The sequence below is a fragment of the Bicyclus anynana genome, chromosome 7, assembly GCF_947172395.1.
Source record: "Bicyclus anynana chromosome 7, ilBicAnyn1.1, whole genome shotgun sequence".
In the NCBI taxonomy this organism is placed as follows: domain Eukaryota; kingdom Metazoa; phylum Arthropoda; class Insecta; order Lepidoptera; family Nymphalidae; genus Bicyclus; species Bicyclus anynana.
The window spans coordinates 8,470,539-8,489,094 of NC_069089.1; the positions used below are offsets into that span (position 1 = coordinate 8,470,539).

At 38.4% G+C, this 18,556-nt stretch overlaps 1 protein-coding gene across 3 annotated transcripts in view; it reads left to right on the plus strand.

Moving 5' to 3' along the window:
• Positions 1 to 18,556, plus strand: part of LOC112046438 (uncharacterized) — a 22,259-nt gene continuing 3,703 nt past the window's right edge. Inside the window, exons 1-14 of one of the 3 annotated variants that reach the window (XM_052882364.1) lie at positions 1 to 137; positions 1,052 to 1,348; positions 1,945 to 2,042; positions 2,618 to 2,703; positions 3,459 to 3,611; positions 8,399 to 8,535; positions 11,843 to 11,968; positions 12,848 to 12,939; positions 13,635 to 13,728; positions 14,447 to 14,603; positions 14,975 to 15,146; positions 16,155 to 16,371; positions 17,611 to 17,703; positions 18,248 to 18,395. In XM_052882364.1, coding sequence (XP_052738324.1) covers positions 1,157 to 1,348; positions 1,945 to 2,042; positions 2,618 to 2,703; positions 3,459 to 3,611; positions 8,399 to 8,535; positions 11,843 to 11,968; positions 12,848 to 12,939; positions 13,635 to 13,728; positions 14,447 to 14,603; positions 14,975 to 15,146; positions 16,155 to 16,371; positions 17,611 to 17,703; positions 18,248 to 18,395 — 1,765 coding nt within the window. In that variant the 5' untranslated portion in view covers positions 1 to 137; positions 1,052 to 1,156. Of the gene's footprint in view, positions 211 to 1,051; positions 1,349 to 1,944; positions 2,043 to 2,617; positions 2,704 to 3,458; positions 3,612 to 5,922; positions 6,322 to 8,398; positions 8,536 to 11,842; positions 11,969 to 12,847; positions 12,940 to 13,634; positions 13,729 to 14,446; positions 14,604 to 14,974; positions 15,147 to 16,154; positions 16,372 to 17,610; positions 17,704 to 18,247; positions 18,396 to 18,556 lie in introns of those variants that run through there. The other 2 variants (XM_024083168.2, XM_024083091.2) reach the window with 2 other exon arrangements.

Below are 18,556 nucleotides of genomic sequence, written 5' to 3' on the forward strand. Positions count from 1 at the left end.
CCACAACAATCCTCTAAATAAACTTGTTTTTAAAAAAACACCATTGTTTAAAAAATAATAATAATCTTTTGCGCTTGTTTGGGTAGAGATTTCTAGTTGATATAAACAAATAAATGATGTTTAATTTAATAAATAAGGTATGTAGAGTTACCTGATCTAGAAGTGGCACAAGGAAACTAAAAGAGAAGTTTCGCTTAGAATAATAACTACGTAGGTATTTTATTTTTGCTCCTGTGTATATTTATCATATCCTCCCACTAGCTGTCCTGATTCCATGTTGTGTAAGTTTGTGATTCAAATAAAAATTAAATACGGAAATAAATAAAAATACGGAATTAAATGCGGGCAACATCCTTAATAAGAAATTAAAATAAAATCCGAGTTGATTCTAAGCCCTCATTTCCTCATTTGCACGAGAGCTTTTTTTAGCGGGCGTTATAAAAGCGTTCCAATACAACAAATGCATTCCTAAGTAGGTATATGTCATACGACAGCGTTTTTTTTTTTTACCAACAACCTTACATTTCTTACAAGCTATATAATATTTTAATAACATAGGTAATAAGGCAAAATGTTCGGCATGCTCTAAATAATAAGATTATCTTTATAATTATAATACTAATTAAAGTTAAAGTTAAAGTTAAACAGTTTTACACCTATACATAGGTAAAAGAATATAAATACAAATTTAAAAGAAAAAACCGCATGCATTGAAATACGAATACATTTAAAATTAACAAAAAAAAAATTAAAATATAAATTATAATGTAATATGATTAAAATAGATTAAAAGCTACACGCAGTTTTTAAAAACGGCGCTTTTTTTCGAGTGTGAAAAAACTCTCGTGCGAATAAGGGCATAGCCCTCATTCTACGCGGGTGAACCTACGAGGCGTCAACTTTTTTGAAAAAAAAATAAAGAAATTGTTACACGAATATATAACAACACGAATATGTAACGAGTAAGCCTTCATTCGCACGGGGATCACCCCCTTAATCTCACAAACTTTATCTCTTTAAAAGTTATAATATTACTTTATATTTATTTCAGAGGAACTCTCAGAGAAGTAATTCCTCTTTCAACAAGACAGAAAAGTTGATTTTACAAAAATCTGATATCTTTCTTCAACTTGTCATTGTCAAGCATTAAGTCATCATGAAAACAATAACAATAGACCAACCGATAAACTTACAAGTAGTGAAGTTGGAACTTGACTTCTCATCGTTTTATGAACCAAAACCGAAGCCCAAGAAAAAGACCTGCAAGGAAATTCGAATACCGAAAGTGAACTTCAGACAGAAACAAATAAACATACCTCCGCCGCCACCACTCAAAAATTGTCAACAGGTAGGTGCAATGTATTTCTAACTAGTGTGTGTGGAATTCAGTTTTTCACAAATCCCACAAGTTTAAATCAATACCAAATTTCAGCTAACACGGTTAAGTAGTCGAGGCGTGAAAGATTAACAAACATTAATATCATTAAAATAATCAGTTTCACAAATCTCGGGAAACCATGTATTTTTCGAGATAAAAAGTAGCCTATGTGTTAATCCAGAGTAAAATCCATTTCCATTCCAAATTTTAGAAAAATCACTTCAGTAGTAGCGGCGTTAAAGAGTAACAAACATCCAAACATCCATAAAAACTTTCGCGTTTATAATATTAGTAGGATTTAAAAAGATATGGCTAATATTATTTAGTCTTATTACCTATTGCTTGGCAAGTTCGTGGATGACTTTCCTATGATATGCGGGCGACGGGGGAGAAGGACTGCGCGCGGGGCAGAGGCTGGAAGTGTGGTGCATCAGTCGTGAAATGTGAAAAAGGCCCCCGCAGACCATCGGGAGTGTTACGAATGAATTTGCCAAGCTATAAACGCATATTACGAGTAAGTAAAGCAAAATCAGCTATGTATTTATTCGTTATTTTTGTACTTTCAGAAACAAGACGTGAAAGATTTAATAGAAGCGTTATTAAATGATATCTACTCTGATCGACATGACTGGGCGAGTACCAGTGCCATGGGATATAGCGTGGGGTAAGAACTTTTTTCTTTCTTCTAAGAAAGCTTCAGTTTTTCCACCTTGGAGAGCACGTAAAGCGGTCAGTCTAGGACAGGCATTATCATTTTAATCCCGTCAACCCACTTTGGTGCTTGGTGGGTCTAAGTTCCATATCCTGATATCCACTTTTTTAGAAAGAGGGAAGTCTGGCAGTTAAAATAAACTGACAGTGATGAAACACACGATTTCTGATTTACTCCTTTTCTTTATTATCGTTTTAGCGCTTGGAGCGTTTATATAACGCACTAGCTGACGCCACGCGGTTTCACCCGCGTGGTTCCCGTTGCCGTAGGAATACGGATATAATATATAGCCTATAGCCTTCCACGATAAATGGGCTATCTGACACTGAAAGAATTTTTCAAATCGGACCAGTACTTCCTGAGATTAGCGGGTTCAAACAAACAAGTAAACTCTTCAGCTTTATTATGTTAGTATAGATACGGTTCTCAATTTACGGGATTCCTCCTGTTCACTAACTCCAACTCTCGCTTTGTTTCTCTAATTTGTATTTATGTATCATTTTTGTTTTGTTTTTTATAATATTTAGATCTACGGCGGCGTCCATCTCATCGGCACACTCAAACTGCGGGGAGAAAACTATTGCTATCGAACGTAGTTATTTGGAATCGTTAGGTAGGTAATTAACTCCTATAATTTATCAATTACGTAGAAAATGTCTTACAGAAAACAATATATATGTTTAAGAGTTCCTTTCTTTATAGCTAATATCCTTTCTTTATGGTTCCATATTTTAAAGCAAATTGCTTGTGCTCGATGTAATACAACGACTACAATGAATTTAATTCGAATAATCTACATACTCGTACTTGTAACTATTCAGATCCGAAGCTATAAACATATTTGTACCTAACAGACGCTGTTGTTCGTCCACGTGAAATTCAGGTTTTCACAAATCCCGCGAGACCCATGGATTTTTTCAGGACGAAAAGTTGCCTGTACGTTGTGCAATAACCTTTTTTACTTTTCAGTGAAAGTCTCAATAAAACGTTCAGCCGTTCCAAAGATTATCCTGGATTTATCAAAACAATATCCTAATATCAGAACTTCCATTTCGTTTATATGATGATTAAATCAAATGAACATTCCATTTGTAATTATGATGTCATCATCATAATTGAAACAACTCGACGAGCACAAAATTGTTTTTAATTGCGTGGCAACACTTTCGCCGTTATTTTGAAAAGCGACTGAAAATTCAATCGTACAATTTTAAATCACGTACGGACAACAAAGTGTTTTTTTGCGGAACGCAGCCCTAAAAACCTCTCACATTACTTTTTCATAAAGCATCCGGTGCTAAAACTCTTCCTACCTTCTTTCCTTCAAAAACCAGTCAACAGTTCATACAGCATCATATTGTTTTGCAGCCATTCACGAGCTAAGAGAGCAAGTTGCGGAATGGAAAAGCTGTTTGCAAGTAGCGGGCGAAAGCTTAGCGAGATGCTTGCGTGCACGAGACCGTCTTTACCGACAACAAAAGAAGCTTTGCGCCGCTTTTACGATTCTACTGCGTCACATCAGTACGTACATGCAAAGTTCTACCATTATTCCTATTTATACTCGTACACGTAAAAGCATTTGTTTACGTCAGGTATGTAGTTCTGTATTCAAATGCGTGCATTTTATGTAAGCGCCAGGAATATAGACCCTATTCGATACTGACTAAAGACAGAGAGCTTGCAATAGCCCAGACATACTTCATTTTAGGGTGAAAATTTGTTAGCCCATGCTTCTACTATAGGTAATTATGGTAGCCAATTATGAAGTTAGCAGGTTTAAAATTAATTGGCCAAGTATCGTATGGCACGAGCTCGTCTCTACTGATAACAATATAAACTTTGCGCCGCTTTTACGATTCTACTCCGTCACATTAGTACGTACATGCAACGTTCTACCATTATTCCTATTTATACTCGTACACGTAAAAGCATTTGTTTACGTCAGGTATGTAATTCTGTATTCAAATGCGTGCATTTTATGTAAGCGCCAGGATTATAGACCTTATTCGATACTGACTACAAGACCGAGAGCTTGCAATAGCCCAGACGTACTTAATTTTAGACTGAAAATTTGTCAGCTCGTGCTTCTACTACAGGTAATTATGGTAGCCAATTATGGAGTTAGGACTTTTAAATTAATTGTCCAAGTATCGTATAGCATGAGACCGTCTTTACCGACGACAAAAGAATCTTTGCGCCGCTTTTACGATTCATCTGCGTCACATCAGTACGTACATGCAAAGTTCTACCGTTATTCCTATTTATACTCGTACACGTAAAATCACATGTTTACGTCATGTAATTATGTATCCAAATGCGTGCATTTTATTTAGGCACCAGGAATATAGACCCTATTCGATACTGACTACAAGACCGAGAGCTTGCAATAGACATACTTAATTTTAGGCTGAAAATTTGTCAGCCCGTGCTTTTACCACAGGTAATTATGGTAGCCAATTATGGATTTAGGACTTTTAAATTAATTGTCCAAGTATCGTATGGCACGAGCTCGTCTCTACCGATAACAATAGAAACTTGCGCCGATTTTACGATTCCACCACCAGGAATAAAGACTCTATTCGATACTGACTACTAGAAGAGCAAGCGATCGATCTGACATTCTTTATTTTGTTAAGGCTGAAAGTTTGCACGCTCCTACCATAGGCAATTATGATAGCCGATTATGGAGTTTGAACCGTGATAGCTTTTTTATTTCTGATTGTGTAAGTACCGTAGGCTCCATAAGGGGCCTCAGCGGCATCACCGGGGGGTTTAGAAAGGTACGAGTAGCACATTTCAAGGGTCCGCATCCATTGTCTAATTGTATCGTATAGCTTGAGCGTCTCTACCGATAACAATAGAAGCTTTGCGCCGCTTTTACGATTCTCCTGCGTTACTTCAGTACGTATCTACATGTTCTACCATTATTCTTGGAGCTTTTATTTACGTCACGTACGTATTTCTGTATTCAAATGCGTGCATTCATGTAAGCGCCGGCAATAAAGACCCCGTTCAATATTGATTATTGTATTATATATTCTGTGATAATGCTCATTTATATTAATCTAAAAGTACCCACATAATATTTTTTTAAACACCTAAATAGTGGGCAAACGCGTTTAAGGTTTTATTCTAAAAAAAAACATAATGAAATTATTATAAAAAAAATTATAATTGACAGATCAAGCAGATAGCTAATGATGATAATAATAAGTGGTAAACTGCAGAAACACTTCCCAGGGCATGCAAGGAATCTGCAAATTGCTCCTCTATCTATCCACCTAAGGGGCCTAAGAATAAGCCTCATACTCATACGTACATAAAGGTAATAAACCATTTGGTTGTATTTATATGTATATTGATTGTGTACGAAGAAATGGATGTCGCAAAATCATAATCGTTCCTTGTTCAATACGGAACCCTATAAATTAAAAAGTATTACGACACATTAGAATTGAATTTAAAATGATTCTTTGTTCTATATAAAAGTCATTGACTTAGAGAATTGCCTAAGCAAATTACCGCGCTTCCATATTAAACGTACGTTGCCATACATCAAACGCTATGCACCTAATCCTATAAAAAGCATACCTAGATATAGATTACTAGCGCTAAAGCTTTATGAATAGAGACGACATTTTCATTCAGGGGTTTAAAATAGCACCACGCACATCCATGTAGAAGTACATAGACAGCGCTTCCCATAATGCCGTGACAGCAACTGACGTACACAGCTGCGAAATCAATAGGCAACACACACAGATAAAGGTCCTGGACCTCACGGCGCATGCCCGGGACGAACGTCCACCACAACACGTTACATCGGCATTCTAACCAATTTCGTCTTGCTGTTTTCCGCGCATCGATTTAAATAAAGCCTCACCAGTGAGGTAGCAGAGAGTGAGCGGCCCAAACGCTTTCCATTCGCGACGAGACCAGTAAACATTGAATCAGCTGCTCGAGTAATAAATGTTATGAATATGACATTCCACTTCTATCATAGTTCCTTTCTAATCAGTGCATCTCTGACCAGTATTGTACGTCTATCGTACTTAAAATAAATAATATGACGTGTTAGTTATGTTATTATCCAATCGTTACTTAACGATTACTCACTCAGTGTCAGTGTAAGGATATGCATTTGTTGTCAAATGTTTGCTTCGTGCAGGACAGATGAGTGCAATTTTGAACTCCCTCAGGAACTTGGCAAGTGCTGCAAGGACGGCGTCAGGTACTGCATTGCAAATACACTTACATAAAGCCTTCGTATACTGAAGACCGGGCAATACGTATAATATATTAAAGAGTAATACGGGTTGCGATACGACGGAGTTAGTGTTGTTTATTGATTTACTTAGCTCTATTATCGCAAATTAAATTATCACTCTATTAAAATTTAAATGAATAAATTAAATTAATAGCGCCGAGGCCGGAAATAAAACAATTCAAGGCCGATTATTTTTGCCTTTCACGGCCACGATTTCGATTTTAAGGCGCCAGTTGAGACATTTTAAATTAAAGAAGTATTTAATTGCTATAACAGTCAATAATTTGTAGACGATTTTCTTCCAATTTGCAAGGAACCCTAAAAACGGCAACCAGCATCATTTGGTAATTAATGTTGAACTTTTTAAAGAACCCGAATTTTGGATGTTTATGTATAAAAACATAAGGATAGTGTACCTAAAACGAACCATAGATAAAGAATATATAAGACTACAACGGACGCACATCAGAGAGATTAGAGTATTTTTATCGAATGACTTAGCTAATAAAACCCTGAAATTGCCGCATTACCTATTTATTGGTCCAATAAACAAAGCCGAGGTCATGTTGGGTTTTGGGATGTTACTTAAAATAAAACTTTATCTAACGATAGAAAAGCCGAAGTCATTCATGTTAGATTTTGGGATATTACTTAAAATAAAACTTTATCTAACGCTAGATAAGCCGAGGTCGATCATGTTAGATTTTAGAATGTTACTTAAAATACGAAATCGAAAGGTATATGCTTACATTTATACAGTAGAAAATAAGATAGGTTCACAGTTTCTTTTCTGTCTCAAACAGTGCCAAAAATAAACACAGTACTCGTAGCTGGTTCAGGGAGATAAGCACCATTTCTATATTTAATTACCAACGCCAAATGTGAAAAATGTATCGCGCCCTTACTGCTTTAAAATGAAATATTGGCAAATTACTTATATATAAAACAACAATTTCTTCAAGTTGATGGGTGCACGGCATCGGATTGTAAGTTTGTTCGTCGACTTGATGCATGTTCTATGAACTGTGTGTTCATAGGAGCTAGAAACGGGGTGCGAATGCACTTTCACCCCTTTGTCAGGAAAAAAGATTACGTATATTAAATTTCTAAGTAACAGTTCAGATTATACCTACGCACGTCTAGATTGCTGGCCAAATATTATGTCATCGCTTGGCTTTTATGTCCACTTCTACTCTTTTCTTGTGAACACTGACTAATATACCTAACCATTGATATTCATTACTTAATAGAGTATGTAGTATGTATCCTTTGTCTTTACTACGAGAATATGTTGATGATGATTGTTGGTCCGATGATGGGTCTGAATGTACGAATATGATATATTTCAATGAGAAAATGGACGATGGGGTCTCAAAGTGCTGGAATGGTGACCCCACACCAGAAAGCGTAGGTTGAAGCTCCACCAAGTGGACGGAGGATGTCAAACGGATTGCAGGAAGCCGCTGGATGTAGGCAGCTCTAGACCCTGGAGTTTGAATGGCCCATCAGACATCTATATTTTTTAATAGGCCGAGGTTAATAATGACAATGATGTTGATGGATCTGGATAAATCAGACTAGAGGAACATTTTTATAGTTTTGTGTTAGTTGATAGTTGGTTGTTGTTTGTCAACTGGCGATACAAGGATTTAAATCCAGCAGTGGCCGTATGATATCTTAGTCTGGATGGATCAGTTAGCTCCACCAAATATTTGTATAATAATATAGCTTTGTGTTAGTCGATATACATAATGGTCAATGTCATTCATTGTCAGCTGGCGACACGAAGATTTAAGTTCAGCAGTAGCCGTCCATGTGGTTCTTAATGTCTATGATAAGGCTTAGTCTGGATGGATCAGTGAGCTCTGCTAAACACTTGACGATTCAAAAAACGAAAAATTTTCGTTGCCGTAGGTGGCAGAATAATTCAAAAGACGGCTTAGCTGTCAAATTTAACGTGGAAGGTTAAATCCCAATGGCTTTTAATTGGGTATTACAATTTTGTGTTATAGGAAAATTAGTCAATTTCCTTGTTTGTCAGCTGGCGACACGAACGCTCGTTTCGGAGTGCCGTCGGGCGCGGAGGGCCCCGGCGAAGGAGGCTTCGCGGAGTGGCTGCACGCCATGCGCCTCGTCGCGCGCCTGCCCGCCGGTGTGCCGCAGCACTTCCGAAGAAAGGTACGCCGTACTGTTACATCCTTAGGACCTACTCAAGGAAAGGTGAACGGCACAAGACCGCGTGGCAGGTCACCAATGCGCTAGACTGACGTGAAAACCGCTCTCCATGGTTCGCTCCATGAATTTGGATAGTGGATTGTTGGTCAATTTCATTTATCGTCAGCTGCCGACACAAAGATTTAAGCCCGGCAGTGGCCGTCCATGTGGTTCATAATGACAATGATGAGGCTTAGTCTGGATGGATCAGTTAGCTCCACCGAACATTTGTGGGTATAATGTAGTTTTTTGTTAGTGGATGGTTGGTATGTCATTGATTGTCAGCTGGCGCTACGAAGATTTAAGTTTAGCACCAGATTTAAGTCTTGCCAGCACATCTAAATGACGATCACGACCACTCGTTCAAGAGTGTAGCGACGAAGAACAGGAATACCTGCTTAACTAGCAGAACCTCGCGGTTTCACTCGCGTAGTTCACATTCCTGTGAGAATACGGGGAAAAATATAGCCCACGTTACTCACTGATAATGTAGCTTTCTGTTGGTTAAATTATTTTTCAAATCGGTCCAGTAGTTTTCGCTACATACAAAAATACAAATTTTTCCTCTTTCTATGTAACATTAGTGTAGACGTGTTTCCCATAACTTCAAGGTGTTGAAGAGTCTACTTATAGGAGCCAAACTGCTTGTCTAATATTTTTTAACTAAAAAATAAAACCTTTCATGTTTTCATACAAATTAATTAAAATAATTCCGACTATCCATGTAATACACGCCTTTATCTATCCTTGCATTTTAAAATACGTAAAACTTGGCTACGTCATAATTATAAGGATGCGTATAAGGGACACATTTTAAAATTTATTTACAAAAGAAATATTATTTATTTCGAAAATATTAATTTTAGAACATATGTTCCTAGAACATTTTTTAATTAATTTTTGGTAAATAATATAACCCCAGAGTTATGGGAAATACTCCCCAGCACCCTGTATATTAAAGTATTGCACCCACTCCTAACACAATCTTTACTGACTAGTTGGAGATAAATAAAAATGTTGATACATATTTAAAAAATAAGTAAAATGTACTCGTAATAGCACCTCGTTCCCTCCATCTCTCTGTATAACTAATCGCTACACTAGACTTTAAACAGTATTATAATATTATGCGTCCTGTGACAATCAAACCTCGATTTAAAAGGACGTCGGAAACGATGAGGTTCATAGGCTTAGTGAGATCATTCCCGACGCCTCTGTGACCGTGGTTGGCATTGTCCGGGTGACTTAATAAATCGAAGATTTATTCGCCCTGTTAAATTATATCCATCCAGTTACTTAGGCAAAAGATAAATCATTTAAGAGTTATAGGATGGAAAGTAAATATACCTAACAGTGGCGATTACTAAAATGTTCAAGTAGGTAACCCGTTAATATATTTTTGGCTGAATAAGTTAAATTATAACATCCGTAAAATTCGTCGATTTTTAAAGGGTAACACGATAGGAATCGGGTTGTTATGAAACATCGCCCCTGATACCTAACATAAGTAGGTGCTTGCTTATCGAATTACTAGTGGTACGACTTTAGAAAATGTAATACCTATAGAAGACGACCATCGAAAGCTCAAATGGACAAGGTGTTGTTTTAATGGACAAATACAATAATTATCTGTTTACCCGAAAGCTAAGAATATATTTTTTTAATATTTATCCGACGACTTTAACTCGAAATTAAACGATTTGTTTTGAAGACTCGTCAAGCCTATTATCAAAATTTATCTAAAATAACAGTAATTCCGTCTATGAAATTCAAAATCTTATGCGTGGACATGACATGACAATTTATTGTGAGCCATTAGATATTCATTATAATCGTAATTAGGTACCTATTGAGTACTCCTAGATAAGGTTAAGCTGGTAATTTTCAAAGTGCATAAGACATACAAGCATTTCACCCACTTTACTAATTACATAGTAATTTCCCGGAATGATAACAAAGTTACCTACGAGAAATTATGTTGAAATGAAAAATTATCTATTTTTAGACGCAATGTCGATATAACCTTTACAAAGCCTGCTCTCGAAGGTAATCAAAGTTTGTTTGGCGAATTTGAGGAAAAACCTAAATTTAGAACTCTTACGTAGTTAACTTTGTAGAGAGAATATTGGAAAATGTGGTAAAGTTAATTTTCATCGGCTTCGTTTACGTATAATTCGCCTTCCAGGAATTTTGTCCTTTTTAAAATAAATGTAACTTCAGTTTAACTAAAACCTCAATAGATTTATGGTCAAGGGGTCGGACCCAACACCAAGACCATGGTTTCAATTAAAGTCCGTACCGTAAATACGTACTCACTCTAAATAAAAAAATAAACGAATTGGAGAGGAAAGGGGATAAATTAGATAGTCATATCTAAAAGATTGGCTGATAATAATAGATATTAGTTTAACAATACTCAATATGACGGCGGAATAGAGGAATTTTACTTATGTGAATAAAGTTGAGAGCCGTGATAGCCCAGTGGATATGACCTCTGCCTCCGATTCCGGAGGGTGTGGGTTCGAATCCGGTCCGGGGCATGCACCTCCAACTTTCAGTTGTGTGCATTTTAAGAAATTAAATACCTATCACGTGTCTCAAACGGTGAAGGAAAACATCGTGAGGAAACCTGTACACCAGAGAATTTCTTAATTCTCTGCGTGTGTGAAGTCTGCCAATACGCATTGGGCCAGCGTGGTGGATTGGTGGACATTCTGAGAGGAGACTCGAGCTCAGCAGTGAGCCTTATATGGTTTGATATCGATCGAATAAAATTGAAGTGTCTGTCTGTGATTAAAAAATAACAATATTTTAAATGATAAATGAAATGAAAATTAAATGAAATGAAATGAAAATACACTTTATTGTACACCACAAAGAAACAAACAATACAGAAAAATAATGAAAATAATAGAAAAATAAATGATAAAGATAAAGATCATACAAAGTGAGTCTTTACAAGCAGCGTGGTGAATGCGGTGAAACCCAAAAAAAAAAAATTCTAAATTTATATTTTTAAAATTTAACAATAACAACAATTACGTAAATTAATTAAGAAAACCTCAATCGGTCCAGCCGAGGATCGAACTTAGGACCCGTCTTGTAAATCGACCACGCATACCACAGCGCCATGGAGGCAGTCAAAGGTACTGCCTGCTTGATGGGCACCCCTCCCATACATGTAGAGAAATTCGGTGCTGGTATTTGAAATGCTTTGAAATGGCATGGATGGAATCATTCTCCTATTAATTGGGGCTCGATGACATTTCAGCTATGGCAGACGTTAGCAGAGCGGCACTTGACCGCCCGGGGCGTCGACTGGCCGAGCGCCGAGCGCGCGTGCTTCCGCGGCACCGCCCAGCCCGACGACACTGAACTCAGTGCTCAGATACTTAAGGTACATTTTACGTTGGACTGTTTTTACACTGTTGAATTTTCCCAGTATTGTTGCTAGGTACGCTCTTCGAGGGTTGTAGAGGTCAGATGGCAATCGCTCTTTTAAAGCCTGAGCTATCAGCTGACTTATCTAAAGTAGCCCATAACATTTTTACTTCTTATTACCAACAAAATTATTCAATGTAGCCTATTTTAAGGCCTGCCTTTCTTATAGTAGAAGTGACATTATTTAGATATGACTGACGTAATGAAAAAATTTCATTTTTTGACATAGCTCTGGCTTGAAGCCCGCGATATGGAGTATTGATTTTTTTTAATTATTTAGATTCGATAATGGTCAGTATTAGATAAATGACCGAGACGAGACCTACTTTGACACGCATTCCAACGCACGAAGGTGTAACACCATTATTTTCCAATTTTAGGACTAGGGAGAATAGGGAGAATTTTTGCTGAGTATTTATTGGAAGAGAAAAAAGCTCAACATTTAATAGCCACCACTTTTATTTAACCACTGGACTGACTTAATATGTCATATTAAGTGGCTAAGGTTAAGCGTTTTAGTCAATGGACTTATTGCGAAAAGCTTTAAACAATACCATAAGAACCTATCACTCCCTGTTGTGCCTGTTGGGGTCTGGACCCAACAGGTTGGATCAAGGGTCTAATACACACGAATATAATTCTTGAACTCGAAATTCCCGCATCAGGAAGGTTCGATTTTCAAGTGTTTTGTATAAGCATTGTTAAAAATTTACAAAATATGCAAATAATTATTGGATAGAGAAATAAATCTTTATCTCTTGTATTCGACTTCTTCATATATTTCCGATTTACGTGTATTTTTACTGTGAGACTGCTACTTCTGGTTCCGTTATAGGATCTACACAGAACGGGCTGTTCTCTATTTTGCGGAGCGGAGGGTCGGGAGAACCAGGCGATGCTGCGCCGAGTGTTGTTGGCTTATGCTAGGTAAATATTTCGTTTCGTCCAGGTGCTGTGAGAAGTTGAGTGTGCATAATATGAGGACCGCATTCTGTTTTCGATTTAAAATTCAGAAAAGCATACTAATTCTGATTCTGGATGTTATCAAGAGGTTTAATGGTCCATTCTTTTACAATTACTCCTTCGAGTAAATGGACTGAACCAATGCTTTGCAATATTCTTGTTGCTTATTTTATTAAAAATATCCAATTAATCCAAAAATAAATTAATTTTGACGGCCTCCGTGGCACAGTGGTATGCGCGGTGGATTTACAAAACGGAGGTCCTGGGTTCGAACCCCGGCTGGGCAGATTGAGATTTTCTTAATTGGTCCAGGTCTGGCTGGTGGAAGGCTTCGGCCGTGGCTAGTTACCACCCTACCGGCAAAGACGTACCGCCAAGCGATTTAGCGTTCCGGTACGATGCCGTGTAGAAACCGAAAGGGGTGTGGATTTTCATCCTCCTCCTAACAAGTTAGCCCGCTTCTATCTTAGACTGCATCATCACTTACCATCAGGTGAGATTGTAGTCAAGGGCTAACTTGTAAAGAATAAAAAAAAAACCGAACCGAACCTTAATGGTTAACAAAATGTTATTACACTAGAAAGTGCATAGAATTTTTTTTTTAAATATTATCTGAATTTTTCAGTGATTATTATCTGAATTGTTCATTCGTTTTTCAGATGGAATAAGGATGTCGGGTACTGCCAAGGTTTTAATATGTTAGCAGCTATAATTTTAGAAGTTATGGAGAAATCTGAATCTGATTCGTTAAAGGTAATTTGGATTTTTAAGAACTTACATATCACGTGTCTCAAACGGTGAAAACATCGTGAGGAAACCCTGCATACTTGATAATTTTCTTAATTCCCTACGTATGTGATGTCTGCCAATCCGCAATAGCCAGCGTGGAGGACTAAGGCCTAACCCCACTCATTCTGAGAGGAGACTCGTGCTCATCAGTGAGCCGAATGTGGGTTGATAATGATGATAATGAATTCTGATCTAAGTAGCTTTTTATGGTCAATAGGGTGCAATACGCTTGAGTACAATCATGCCTAATGGAAAGCAATGGTAAGGTCTAGCACTTGTCTAGAATGTTCCCACTCTTGCCTGGAGGCATCCGGGCTAAGAATTTGTACTGAATTTTTCTTAGAAGAGAGAAAATCTCATTATTTAATCAACCCAGGATTCAAACCCAGAACCCACATGGGCTAATTACTGGATCAACATATTTGTTTTATGTGATGTATTTAATGACGTCTTTGGTTGGTGGGAGGCTTCGGGCGTGACTAGTACCACCCTACCAGCAAAGACGTACCGCAAAGCGTTCCGGTACGATGTCGTGTAGAAACCGAAAGGAGTGTGGATTTTCATCCTCCTCCTAACAAGTTAGCCCGCTTCCATCTTAGACTGCATCATCACTTATCATCATCTATCATTAGGTGTAGTCAAGGGCTAACTTGTAGAGAATTGAAAAAATATTATGTTTCAGGTTATGGTATATTTAGTAGAAGCCGTGTTGCCTGAAGGATACTTCGCTGATGACCTGCGCGGTCTATCTGCCGACATGGCCGCTTTCAGAGACCTATTAAGACTAAGACTGCCCCGCCTAGCTCAACACATGGATCATTTGCAAAGGATATCAGACGGTATTCATCCTTAATAAAACCATATTTTTTTTCTTGCTCAAAAACACTGTTGTATTACCACTCCACAGCGGGGCTAAAAACAAGCGTTTCAGCCTTTAGGGGCGAAAGTAATTTTGTTTTTTTTTTAGCCTTCTATAAAATGAAAAAGGTTTAAAATAATGACATAATATATAAAACCAAGGAGGTTTTATTCGTAAATAGAATCATTATAGGTGCTATCATCACAAGTCATAGATAAATGAATTGAATGCCAATTTTTTTTCATTTGATTTTTATTGAGTTGCTAGAAGTTTTTGTGTAGGTTTTTAAATATTCGGATCGTTTGTTTATGTATCTAGTTTGTCTTTATTAAAGAATAATTTCTATTTTAGGTGGAGGCGTAGAGCCTCCTTTACCTGATGTGTTCACAATGCAATGGTTCCTCACTCTGTACGCCACGTGGTTACCGCGAGAGTCCCTGCTGAGGATCTGGGACCTGATCCTGCTGGACGGCAACGAAATCCTGCTACTGACTGCCCTGGCTATTTGGGATATGCTTCAAGAGTATGTATATTGTTAGCAAATTGAATTTTTGTTTTGCATGTTGTTGCAAGTATCAAGTAATTGATGTCATGACATTTTATACATATTATGTACTATCGGACGCCCGAGTCTTCGTCCGCGTGGAATTCACATATTCCGCGGGAACTATGGATTTTTCCGGGATTAAAAGTAGCCTATGTGTTATTTCAGAGTAAAATCTATTTCCATTCCAAATTTCAGCCAAATCGCTTCAGTAGCCGCTGTGTAAAAGAGGAACAAACATACTTACACACTTACACACTTTATCAGTTACACAGCACCGTACGCGTGTATTAATTTACAACAACACCTAAGGCTAAAGGACTTTCTGTGGTAGAGAGATTAACTAATTGAAAAAACCATAATATCACACTATCACATCACACTAATATTATAAAGGCAAACTTTCGCCTAGTGTGTTAACTAAATGTTAACTAAATGATTGTCAGAACAACAGAAATGCATTTTTTTAGAGTTGAGACAGGCGTTTGACATCAAAACCCGTTTACTAAAAAATCGCTGCTAAGACTAACCACTTACAGACAGGTGATAATTTATAAACTTGTGCATTGCTAACAATAAGTTTATGAGGATGGATGTTGTTGTATTTAAACTATACATATAAGCAACATTTATTGTAAGTACAGTAAAATAAATACATAAAAATAAAGCTCTTTCAGTAACTTCAGATCTCATCTGATGTTAAGATCGATGTAGTCTAAGATACAAGCAGGTTAACTTTGATTTATTTTACCCATACTTCTGGCGGTTTCTAAACGACATCGTTCCGGAACGATAAGTACGTTTCTGCCGATAGTATGATAATTAGCCACAGCTGATACTTACCACCAAACCAGACCTGAGACAATATAGAAATTGAATTATCAAGTAACTCGAGCTGGGAATCAACCAGGACCTCTCTTTTGAGAACCAAAGCACTAGCATTTGCACTAAAAAGGTTTACTATAATTCGATCCGATTGATTTCCAGCCGTATTCTATCAGCGCGTTCTGCGGATGAGTTCTACAGCTGTATGGGCGGCGGGGTTGGTGCTGTGTGGGAGGCGGGCGAGTCGCTGGTGGCCCGAGTGGTCGCCTTCAATTCCGCGCCCGAGCTGCCGCGGCTGAGGAGTCTGCATCGATACAGAGTAGCTCCGCCTGCGCCGCCCAACGCTCCGCCTGTTTTCCATCCACCCTTACAGTCTGCGGTGGGTTTTCACTCATTTTCATTATAGAAGAAGTATTTTTCCGAGGGTAGTGACCCCTAGCCATAATAGCCCAGTGGATATGACCTCTACCTCCGAATACGGAGGGTGTAGGTTCGAATCCAGTCCGGTGCATGTACCTCCAACTTTTCAGTTATGTGCATTTTAAGAAATTAAATATCACGTGTCTCAAACGGTGAAGGAAAAACATCGTGAGGAAACCTGCATACTCGTACCTTAGAATTTTCTTAATTCTCTGCGTGCATGAAGTCTGCTAATCCGCATTGGGCCAACGTGGTGGACTATTTGGCCTAACCCCTCTCATTCTGAGAGGAGACACGAGCTCAGCAGTGAGCCGAATATGGGTTGATAATAATGATGATGAGTGATTCTTAACACACATTCACTTTTTCCCGCACGATGTCGCGCCATGCGGCTCGGCTTTTCGCTACATGTGTATACTTTGTATCGAAAGTGGTGCGGATTTGATATGACCAACGCATCGGGCTACATCTTCGAGGTCTCTTTATTTCCACTTTATCAGTGATAACTACTACTAAAAAAAAAACTAAATATGCGGCATAAGAAAACAAAATGAGACTACTAGTATAAGTAGAATCATTTTGGTTTTTTTGTCGAGTGTTAGGTTAGCGGATCTAACTGCCTTCGATTCGGAGGGCGTAGGTTTGAATCCGGTTCAAGTCATGCATCTCCGACTTTTCAGTTATGTGATTATTAAGAAAATAAATATCACCTGTCGCATACGGTGAAAGAATCGTGATGGAAACCAGGAAAACTCTGTGGAAGTCTGTCAATCTGCATTGGGCTGCAGTGGACTATTAGCCTAAAAAAGTAACCAATGTTGCTCTAGTAGGATGATACTAAGTTAGGCTGGGCACAACACGAGCGAAGAACACAACACAACACAACAGTCACAACACAACACAACACGAGTGGAGTGTTAACTGATTTCAAAAGAAATCTTTTACCGTTCAACCGTTGGTCAGAAGTCTGCTCGGAGTTTTTCTCTCTGGCACACGGTGACCCCGGCATTCGCAGGGTGAGTCTATGGGATACTAAGATATTCGTCGTCATCGTCTCTATCCTGTTATCAAACCGATAATACGACATAATATGACATGCAGCTAGCTGGTATGCCGCAACGCACCAACGACGTTATTTTTAAAGGAGGTCTAGAGTCTGGTTGTTATTTTTTCCTTAATATTTTTTTTACTTTTATAGGTGCAGTCTGTAACAAAACGAGGGTTACGTCTTTTTTATTCTGAAGATGAAGGCGACTCCAGTGACGACGGGAACAAAATGGCTTTGGCTACGGTACACCAAATGCATATCTTTGTAAATTACAAAATTTACGGCCATATTCACAAACTTGGATTAAAATTGAAACCTCAATTTTCTTCAAAGTAAAACTTTACATTTCAAAAATTGAGGTTTAAATCTTAATCTTTGTCTTTATATATGGCCGTAAGGATATATTTAATTGTCATCGATATTTTTACCTTCACCTTACCTCACCTAATAAGCAAATAGACGTCCACTTCTGGACATAGGCCTCTTGCATGGACCTCCAAGCACAACAGTCTCGAGCCGCCAGCATCCAACAGCTCCCTGCATCTCGCTTGACATCCTCGGTCCACCTAGTGGAGGGTCGACCAGCACAACGGTTTCCGATGAGAGGTCGCCATTCCAGCACCTTGGGACACCAATATCCATCGGCTCTTCGAACTGTGTGGCCCATTGCCACTTCAGCTTCGCGACTCATTCCTGATTCGATCACGCAGAGAAACTCCAAGCATAGCTCGCTCCATCGCCCGCTGAGTGACATAGAGCCTTATATTTGATATTTTTACACTTGTAGGTTATTCCCAGACGCGAAGACCGTACCGGGGCTGGTGATAGACTATCGTTGGACATCGGTGCACTGAAGAGGCAATACGCTCGCCTTCGAGAACGACAACGTCAAGCTCATGTTATACTAGCGGCTGCGTGTGCACGTCATGCAGCAGGTGAGTCAAGTCCGCTTCAACGACCTCTGTGGCGCAGTGGTGTGCGGTAGATTAACAAGAGGGAGGCCCCGGCTGGACCGATTGAAGTTTTCTTAATTGGTTCAGGTATAGCTGGCGAGAGGCTTCGGCTCGTTACCACCTTACAGGCAAAGACGTACGAT